The following is a 10,183-nucleotide window of genomic DNA, read 5'->3' on the forward strand; positions in this document are numbered from 1 at the left end:
TTAATTCTTTATACACATGATATATGATTTTCTTTCTAACTGCTATAAATTTTATTTATTTTACTTATCGATATATTCTACTATTATTTGATTGATTTTTTTATTTTGATTATTGACACATATGTTTAACATCTCTGATAAAATTTTACTGATATACTGATATATGTATAGCAAAAATGATATTTTTGAGATTGATACAAAAAGAAGCGATTTACTTTGAAATCATAGCGTCATAGAGAGTTAATACTTTGCAGGTATTATATGTAAGTGTAACATTATGTTACTTTGAAAGAGTTTATCTCATTGACAAACTTTATCAATAAATTAAAATGAAAGATCTTATTACGAGCATATTTTTTCACGTGGCATGGGAAAAATCAGCGTCTTCCCATGAATTGTCATTAGTTTTATCGGTTGATCTCGCCGGCAATTTTAATTGTCGAATTTTACTGTGCCGCACGCCGTACAAGAAATATATAATCAAGCCTGCGATAAAACATGTAATATAATTCGATACATTCAATATATTAGGAAATTCATTCATTTATCTTCTTATAATACACTTACCAACTACCATCCATACGGCAAAACGCACCCATGTCATATGATCCAACATCGTCATGAGATAAACATTGATAAGTATACTGATCGCCGGCAAGAATGGTACTAACGGCACCTAATGTAACAAGCGTATAATGATCACTTAATGAATGTTATGGTTCCATAAGTAATGTTTGCTATTTAATTATTAATTTGTATTATTATCCCCCTCCATATTCCAATACAAAAAAAATATTGAAAAACATTGATAATATTATTAATTGAGGTATGACAATTCTTGAGATAAGATAAGATAAATTTTAATCTTAATTTGAAATTTTGATATATATCCATAAATAATATTCAATAACAATGAAAATATAAAAGATATACATGATATTGATGTCGCGAATTAAAATGTGTGATGGAGAATATTAATATAATATTAATATAAAAATCATGTAGATAAAGAAATATATATATAGGTATAAGAATACATCATACCGCGAATGTGAGTTTCGTGCCGGAAACCGGTTGAAGATAAATGAAACAGAGAGTAAGCATAAGTGCACCAGATAAAACGGCAAGTAATACTATGAAAATCGGTTTTCCATCGCTGATCTCGGTTATATATGTTGATAACAAAATAGCGATACCAAGACAAAGGACGACTGCAAAAGAATTTAGAGAGTAGTATACATTAGATATTTTAAGGTATAATAAAATTTGTAAAAATACAATGAATCTTACTGTAACAAAATACGAGAGAGGTAACGATCTGCGCCGTAAGTTTCGTGGAATGATTTAATTTGTTCGCGTTTACCAATTGTCTCACGACGAATATGAAAGTCCTTGGATCACGATCGTCTTTCTTCTCATATGCTTCGCTTTCTTCGTATCTACAAAAAAAAAGTATTAATTATTTTTATTAATCAATGATAAAAGCTGTACAATCTAATTATTATACTTCAAATTATTGTAATTATTATACGTCAATTTATCTCAATTTTAGTTCAATTGACACTTTATCAATTTTCAGTTTTAATATTCTTCAAAAATCAATTAAATTGTAAACGTGAAATTAACCGAATTGTTATGATTTCTTACCGTAGAATAAGTACGCAAGAAGCCACAATCGAATATGCCAGCAGAGTGCCAATGCTCATCATATTGACTAATTGCGTGAGTTCGAATATCGCCGCTAGAATGCCTGTAATACATCATAAAGCAATTATATTGTTTGATTGACGATACAAGGATAAGATATATAGACGAACCTGTAAGAAGCCCGGCGGAAAGCGTGCCCATGATTGGAGTGTGGAATCGCGAGCTTACTTTGCCCATCCATTTGAAGATTAGTCCGTCCGAAGCCATGGCGTAGATTACTCGCGGCAGCGGAAACATCGCGCCTAAGAGACTAAAATAATTGGTATATCTTTAAAATAATATAAATATATATATATATTTTTTTTTAAACAGATTAAAGAGAGAAGTGAAAATCAGTTTTACATTACAGTTATTTTATAAAATAACAAAATGATATAGTTAATTATCTAAATATTGCATTTACTTGAAAAAAGATAAAATATTTCTATAGAATAGTGTATGTATAATCAATATGCGAGATACATTTTTCTCATTTACTCTTTAATTTGATGCGTAACAAAGGACAGTATTACCTGGCGCATAATCCGCAAATCGCTCCGATCGACACGAGCCACTTAGCCCAATCCCACCCTATTATTTTAAACATGTGTGGAAACGGTGCTTCGGGATTCTGTTCGTAGTACGGTAATACGGTGGTGAGTACCACCGAGACGCCAAAGTATGCCAGGAAGACGATTGTCAGAGATGCGACAATCGCTATGGGGATGGATCGTTGTGGATATTTGGCCTCCTCCCCCGTAGTGGCCACACAATCGAAGCCGATGAATCCGTAAAAGCACGTGGCCGCGCCACTTATGATGCCCGATATGCCGTAAGGTGCGAATCCGCCGGTTCCGAATTTGCAGTCCGTCTCGGTACATTTGGGCTCCGTTTTCCAATTGCTAATATTAGCTATAAATTATTGCGAATTTTATACATCTTTATTTATCACTATATATATCTTAACTTATGAGTTTGTATATATATAACAATTTTTTCAACCGTTTTATGCTTATAATATATAAGTATATTAGTATTATAATATATTAGCATATTTTATTATTTTATTAATATTATTAATTAATAATATGTAGTTGTTCGCGTGTTAAGCTACAAATTATTATCGAAAAATATCCTAAGCTTTGTGTAGAGTGATCTATATAGGTAATACGTAATTAATGTTCTATTTATTATTGTTAGCTCAGTAATTTTTTCGAGAGATATACAGAGAAGAGATAAATTTAAAAGAGCGCTTACCTTTAAAAGAACCGGCGATTATGACGAAAAGTACGACAGAGAGATTCACTAGCGTGAAAAAGTTGTTTGCCAGCGAAGATTCCTTGGCTCCAAAAGCAAGCGCGACTACAAAAGAAATGCAAATCGCTTGTTTTTATGATTGCTATTGCATAACAAATTGGCAAATTAATAATAGAGTTTGTTGAGAGATACGCATTTGAATTAAGGAGGGACCTCAGGGCTATTACATTGATAAAACACACATTTAATTGGGTCAATTGGAGATTTAAGCGTATTTTCTTATCACCTGAGAATAGCAGGGTAATGCCGAACGCAAAGAAGTCTGGATACGACGACAGATGATTGATATCGATATGCGCCGCCGACTTGAAGGCATTCCTCATGCTATTGTTGAAAAGCGCGTCGACATACGTGCTGAGACCGCGTACCACGCTAGCCGAACCGATGACGTACTCCAGAATCAACGTCCAGCCGATAAGAAATGCTACAAATTCACCCATTGTGACATAGCTGTAAACGTACGCGGATCCGGCACGCGGCACTCGTGCTCCGAATTCGGCATAACAGAGTCCTGGGAAGAGAAAAAAACGCGTGCAACACACTTATTGTTAAATGGTGAACACACTGCAAAGGTGAATGACATGAATGTGTCAGCTCTATTTGTTTTAAAAATAAATTCAATTTTTTGTAAACAAATATTAAAAGCCAATATACGGGCATTATTTCGAGTCAAGTAAATTTCCTTACTCTATCTTTATTATACGTGATTTATAATGTTAATTATAATTTAATCGTAATATATTTGATTAATAAGAAAATTTTCTTTTATCGTATTTGTAAAAAAATATAGTTGAAGACAAAATTACAATTGGTATTATTAGCAATTATTAGCAACTAGTTTCAAAGTAATTTTTCTTAATCAAAATATTATGTTACCATTTTTTTAGCATTTTAACATATTTCTCTAGAAAAATATATTCATCTAGAAAAAACTTTTACAAAAAATCGAAGTTTATATATGCCTCATGTAAAACAAAACTTATGCATTAATCTTGCACTAAAAAATGTAATATAATCCGAATTATATTTAATTTGATTTAATATGAGACAGTGAATCGTTCAAGCTCTAAGCTGATATTTTTAGATAATATATTTAATAAAAATTAAATCAATACTTTCTTTGAAAATAAACTTATGTCAAATTGTATAATAAAACTTTTATAAAAATCGTATGTATATACGACATAATTATTTGTCGGCTACACGAAATTATTTTTTAAATGTCAAGCTTATCTTAAGATTATTAATTATTTCGTCAAATGGGAGGGAGGGGCGAAATATCTCTTTTTCCAAGAACTCTTAACTAGATGTGTTAATAAATTTATCTTTGTTATGCAAAGCAAAATGCTAGGCTACTTTTCTGGTATCATTTTCTGCAAAGATTGCATCATTCAAACGCCGAAACTGAGGTTCGCTTATACAGCAACGGGCGTGAACATAAGACCGGAATGGATACGCTCATTATTTAATCTCGTATACCTCTTTTCTGCGAGATATACTTTTCGTTATCAAATTGCTTAAGAAAGGAATGAAAAAATATTCAATATATAATATTGAAATAATTGGATGATTTGTAATAGGAGGGGAAAAAGTCGATAAGATTCGTCGAAATAGGGCCCCTTATCATCGTATCAAGACGATATAAAAGTGCCTACCTGCGAACATCGATGCTATCGCGGCGATGGCGAATGAAATGACCACGGCAGGACCAGCGGTGGATCTTGCGACAGTTCCTGCCAGGACATATACACCTACTCCCAGAGTAGAGCCAATTCCTAAGGCTGTGAGATCGAGAGTCGACAAAACTCTCGCCAGTTTAGAATCTTGAGTAATGTCCACCACCTTTTTACGACTAAATATCTTATATACATCACGGAGTTTCCACTTCATGTTGTACAACTGAAAAAGAATGTACATGTGCAATTAGTAATTTAAACAGGCATCATATTTATAAGTTGATTGCTCGCGCGAGAGATTCTTTGGAATTTTATAATATTTTCGATGAAATTAAAGAAAATATTAAAATTGACATTATTCACTCTCATTGTAATAATAGCCGCATTAAAAAATAACAGTCTTGTAAAAATAGCTGCGCTTATTTAATAAAACATAAGTTACTTCCACGAAAATCCACGAAGATGTAACAGTTAATAAGTAGAAAAATCCTCTTTATATTCTTATAATTTATTTATATTATTCCAGAGAGATACGTTCTCTCTCTTTCTCGTTTCGAGAGTCGATATTTCTGTGAATGCAGTTTGTAATAGACGTGATAATTTGCGGTAATTGTGTAATTGACGACTTACCATGAAGAATTTTGTTAAAGCACAATCCATTTTCCTATAAGGAAAATTTGAGAACGTTCACAAAACGAATTCTACGAAACTATCCGTCGAATAGTTCGCGCGCGACTAAAGAACTTAATTAAAGAACCTCTATATATAAATCACGTGGTGACGACGATGTGCCGCATGTCGGCGCCTACTCAATTGATCGAATTGTCTCGCTACAGTGTAGAACGGCAGCAAGCCGTTATCATATCTACAAGCAAAGCGACTGCCTATATTTGTTGCGAATAAATATCAACGCGAATATATGTGAACATCTCTTTCTTCATTTTAATTAAATGTTTCCAAGAATCGAATTAAACCCTCCCTAATCTCGACTGGATCCATCCGAATGATTAATATTATATCCGTAATATTACATCAATATTAGATTTCGTTATACATATAAAAGATAGTATTGGATAGTATTTATTTTTAAGTATTTTGATCTGTTAAAAAATTTGGGCGCATAATTGTTAGATGTAAAATTGAAGAAAATCTGATATCGAGAACGAAATTTCATCGACAAATACGTTTCTCATTAATTTTTCATTGTCTGACATTGAAAATGATAACTACTATCTTGAAAAAAATTTGTATTAAATCGTGAGTGCGATGGTTTATATAAAATATCAGATTATTGTGAATAAGCATTAACGCAAAAGATAAGAACAGATATATATCTGTCATGTAGTTAACGTGCGCTAGACAAACTTTATCTTGAATTTGCTAATACATTCATTTTTTTTATATATCTTTGCACGCGTATATAAAGTTTGTATTGTTGCACGTATAGTAATACTACAAGTCTTTTGATTTTAAAAAATTTATATAATATAAAAAAATCTTTTTGTTACACAAGTTTTTTTTCTTAAACTCATTTTAAGCGATCTACAATTTACGATAAAATAGAAGACATAAATTTATTTTTTACTTTATAGGCCGTATATTGTAATGTATATATATACATACACACACATTTTTTTTCTATACTACTTCTTCAAATATATATTTTTTGTATCATAAAATTATAACAGCAATTCTATTCTAAATTATGGATTATATATACACACACACACTTTTTTTTCTATACTACTTCTTCAAATATGTATTTTTTGTATCATAAAGTTATAACTGCAATTCTATTCTAAATTATGGATCGTCTAAAATAAGCTTAATATGTGATAACGCGGTAGTGTGTACTTACTTGATCGGATCAATGTGACTCTCTCAACTGTACGCGAAACCGCTTCGCTGCAATTACTGCAATCGCACCTGAACATCATTCTCAATTATACTGAGAATGTATGTGACGTGACGATCTTGAAATTGTTTTGACGAATGTAATAACTAAACTCTCTTTATTTTGCTTATCTTTCCAGATACCGATTATCCCCTACACATGATACGATCAATCATAAAGAAGACACGTCGATATGCGTTCCTTTGGTTCAGTCATAGACATATAATATACTATGTCTATGGATTCACAATCAGTCTCCCCAATTCGTGTATATATTTCGGTTATGAGTTTCGCTAGATTGTAAAAACAAATGATTACCCGAATTAGTAATAGTGAATACAATGTCAATATCAGTATATTCAGTTATTACTTCTAAATTTTTATTTCTATAAGATTAAATACTTAGTTGTTCATTATAAATATAATTTTATTGAAAAATGGACGGATTCTGTATTATGTATATATAACAAATATTTGTTAAAAAATGTATGCATTTTTTTACATATATATATATATATATATATATATATAGTATATATCATATAACAAATGGAACATATTGTTCCAAGTGGACGGATTATGTTTTATAATATGGTTAAGAACACATAGAGATTTAATCTTGATAAACATTTGTGAAATAATTAACCACTATAAAGCCTTTACGTTTGCGTGAGTGACTTACATGAATCTACACACTTATCATTAAACTATTATTACAAAACACAATAAGATAAGGTTGTATATTATAAAAAAACCATATTTTTGAAACATAATGCATTCGAACATATTAGAAAAATATAATACTATCTTATGTATGTAATATTCATTAATTATCAGTGCTGAGATTAATTGTTTGTCAGCTGACTAAAACGTCAACCCTATCAATCATTTCTGCAGAAGCATTGTCATTAAAATCTTGATACACCCAATAACGAAAGTAGAGTTGTTATAGCAAATATTCCATAATGTAGTTTTGTTTTGTTTCCACCAGACTAAAATAAATATGAAGCATATTTAATTATATTCTATATTGTTTCAAATCACTATAATCACAGAAGAAGAATACTTACAATAACATAATAGTTACATCTGTCACCTTGACAGCAAGAAGAACACTGCCAATCTTGATACCACAGATGGATACAATCGGACATGGTGCTTCGTTGCAATCTTTCGCATTCCTTTTTAGTGGCGCATCTTTTAGATACATAAAACTGTTTTTTGGCACCCTGAGTCCAATACGGTGGACCTATAACCACCAAACTTGTGATATTAGAATATTTATTATATATGTAGAAATCCAATATCGTGCATGTTATATCACATATTATACTCAAAGATAATTTTTTAACTTGGCTATTATTTCGATCGAAAACTTATAAATAAAAATAAAACACTCATATTGCTTCTATTGTTTTTCACATTGTTATTTAAGATATCAATATCAACACTTCTATTAATTAAATATTTATTTATCGGTTTCATTAAAAGATGATTGAACGATATTTGTCGAAAGTAATCAATAGTAATCGGTTTAAATCAAAAGACACAAATAAAGAACATTGTTTGAACGACACCGCACATAACCTCAAAAGAAGACTGCGCGTGTAAAGAATAGATATTGGACTTACTGCCCCACTTGATCTCCGCAAGGCAGGAATCCTGTCCCTGTTCGCAGGTTTTAATAGTATTGAGACACTTATCCCGATTACCCTCCTGATCCGTGCAAACGTAACATTCCAGGGCGTGGCCTGTGATAAAAATATCATAGAGAATAACAAAGAGGGTAAAAAGGGAGAGAAAATGGAGTGATCGAGATTTTATCACTTACCGAACGACACGCACGAGATAATGAGTAGCGCGAAATGCCATTTCATGAAATTCGACATTTCGGAGATCGAGAGATAGCGCGATTTATGTATTGCGGGACAACGAGCGAGCCACGATCAGCCAACTTTGAACACAGCTGACAGATCTTCGAATCAGTGACGTATCATCGCAGAGGAGCATAAAGGGCGCGTTCCATTTAACGACCACGACGCTCCCGGTATCATTTTATCCTTGTTGTTCACCGAAAGTTAAAAACAAAGATAGATGATGCTCGCGAGCATTACGTGGAATTAAGTGGAACGCGCCCAAAGAGATCTATGAGCAGTAGGATTTTTGCTGGAAGCACGCGATTTAAAAATATTCGCTTTCATTCTATGTAATATTTTATCAATTATTAAAAGATACTCAGATATAATATTTAATTAATTTGAAATTTTTTTACTTTTGAGTTTTCAATTGTATGGTATATTAGACGGAAATAGAGCTGATTTGTGAGATAGTAATTTAAACGCGAGGCGATTAAATATTTTATCCCGCTACTGTGTTGAAAGTTGTCATAGCATATAAAATATATATAGATGGTGTTTATTCTATATTTCAACTTGTACGCAACATTAATTATTTTTTATCAATATGTTATACATTATGAAAAATTGATTTATTTAAGTTTTTATATCTATCTTAAAATAAATTAGTTTTGCTAAAGTTCTAAAATTTATTATTTTTAAAATGTTATAATTTTTGAAATAATTTTGTATATAAAAATTGTTTTTTTTTTTTTTTAATTTTAAAGCGTTCTTAATATATCTGTAATAAAGAATTTCGAATTAATAAAATTAATAATTCTAGAAAGATTTAATTAATTAATTTTTTATTAATATATAATTACATATTACATATTATAAAGAATTGAATTATTTAAGTTTTTATATTCGAAATAAATTAGTTTTGTTAAAGCTTTAAATAAAATAAATACAGTATAATAACTTTGACATATTTTATATATTTAGATTTCTTTACTTATTTTAAAGATATTTTTTAGTAGCGAAATTTTTTTATTATTGAGTAATATCTGAAAGCTTTGTTATTAATCTTAAGAAAAATTTTTTAAATAGTGATTAATATGTCAAAGAATTTCCAAACATTACCATCTAAAATTCGCTGTACCCCAATATAGCAGCTGTATTTCTTCATCACTTTCTCTCTTTGTAGGTATCGCATTTTCTTGCAGTGAAGTAAAATGTACATGTGACATTTTCAAACCAAGAAGAGGTGATCGACTTCTAAATGAGGATCAAGAAGTTTCTTTAGACTTAAAACCTCAAGACACATCAACATCCTTATAAAGTTACGGTAATCTTAAATTGTAAGATGATAATATTCCACGAAGATTAATAAATTTGCCATTAGCCTCCCAGTGACATGAAAATGTTTATTTAAATTCATTCCATTAACATCCCAGGGATCTTGCAGAGCAATATTGTATTAATATTTATATAATATACTAGGAATTTTCTCTTTTACAAAAAAAAATACCCAATTTTAAATGTAAAAAATACCCTTAAAAAACCCTCAAAAGTTTGATGTAATTCGGATCAATTCGGACAATTAACGATTAACACTGAAATGAGAATTGAGAACTTTCGAAAAGATCTCCAATTGAGATACTTTCAAATAAGCGTAATCTCAAAATGAATAATTAATTCGTAAAAATTAAAATTTTATTCATATAAATATTAGACTTTATTTTACATTTTAAGTAGATAATAAACGGATGATT

General features: G+C 30.6%; 2 protein-coding genes across 3 annotated transcripts; both read right to left on the bottom strand.

Moving 5' to 3' along the window:
• Nucleotides 1–18: 18 nt before the first annotated feature.
• Nucleotides 19–7,000, bottom strand: LOC138934604 (cationic amino acid transporter 2-like). 2 transcript variants are annotated; one of them, XM_070298551.1, is made up of 11 exons: nucleotides 6,538–7,000; nucleotides 4,659–4,902; nucleotides 3,230–3,514; nucleotides 2,944–3,048; nucleotides 2,220–2,598; nucleotides 1,818–1,957; nucleotides 1,648–1,750; nucleotides 1,291–1,439; nucleotides 1,045–1,211; nucleotides 568–676; nucleotides 19–486 (listed from the first exon to the last, which is right to left on the bottom strand). In XM_070298551.1, exons 2-11 carry the CDS (start codon nucleotides 4,891–4,893, stop codon nucleotides 359–361), a joined length of 1,800 nt encoding a protein of 599 aa, XP_070154652.1. In that variant the 5' UTR covers nucleotides 4,894–4,902; nucleotides 6,538–7,000; the 3' UTR covers nucleotides 19–358. The 2 variants fall into 2 exon arrangements, with proteins under 2 accessions (XP_070154652.1, XP_070154642.1); XM_070298541.1 differs by lacking the exon at nucleotides 6,538–7,000 and adding an exon at nucleotides 5,310–5,399.
• A 50-nt stretch (nucleotides 7,001–7,050) lies between these two features.
• LOC138934613 (UPAR/Ly6 domain-containing protein cold-like) lies at nucleotides 7,051–8,533 on the bottom strand. Its single transcript, XM_070298564.1, has 4 exons — nucleotides 8,405–8,533; nucleotides 8,205–8,324; nucleotides 7,644–7,822; nucleotides 7,051–7,565 (listed from the first exon to the last, which is right to left on the bottom strand). The coding sequence occupies exons 1-4, from the start codon at nucleotides 8,460–8,462 to the stop codon at nucleotides 7,482–7,484; spliced, it is 441 nt and encodes a 146-aa protein (XP_070154665.1). The 5' UTR covers nucleotides 8,463–8,533; the 3' UTR covers nucleotides 7,051–7,481.
• Between the last annotated feature and the right edge of the window lie 1,650 nt (nucleotides 8,534–10,183).

This window comes from Polyergus mexicanus, unplaced genomic scaffold (genome assembly GCF_030449975.1).
Source record: "Polyergus mexicanus isolate NDT 795.1 unplaced genomic scaffold, iyPolMexi1.0 SCAF_1, whole genome shotgun sequence".
Classification (NCBI taxonomy): domain Eukaryota; kingdom Metazoa; phylum Arthropoda; class Insecta; order Hymenoptera; family Formicidae; genus Polyergus; species Polyergus mexicanus.

Coding starts and splice junctions, on each gene's coding strand:
- LOC138934604 (XM_070298541.1), bottom strand. CDS start 5,339: ATGGATTGTGCTTTAACAAAATTCTTCATG. Junction 1,958..2,219: donor ATTTGCGGATTATGCGCCAG/GTAATACTGTCC, acceptor CAATTATTTTAG/TCTCTTAGGCGCGATGTTTC. Junction 677..1,044: donor GCACGAAACTCACATTCGCG/GTATGATGTATT, acceptor TTGTTACATTAG/GTGCCGTTAGTACCATTCTT.
- LOC138934613 (XM_070298564.1), bottom strand. CDS start 8,462: ATGTCGAATTTCATGAAATGGCATTTCGCGCTACTCATTATCTCGTGC. Junction 8,325..8,404: donor TATCTCGTGCGTGTCGTTCG/GTAAGTGATAAA, acceptor TTTTTATCACAG/GCCACGCCCTGGAATGTTAC. Junction 7,566..7,643: donor GATGTAACTATTATGTTATT/GTAAGTATTCTT, acceptor TATTTATTTTAG/TCTGGTGGAAACAAAACAAA.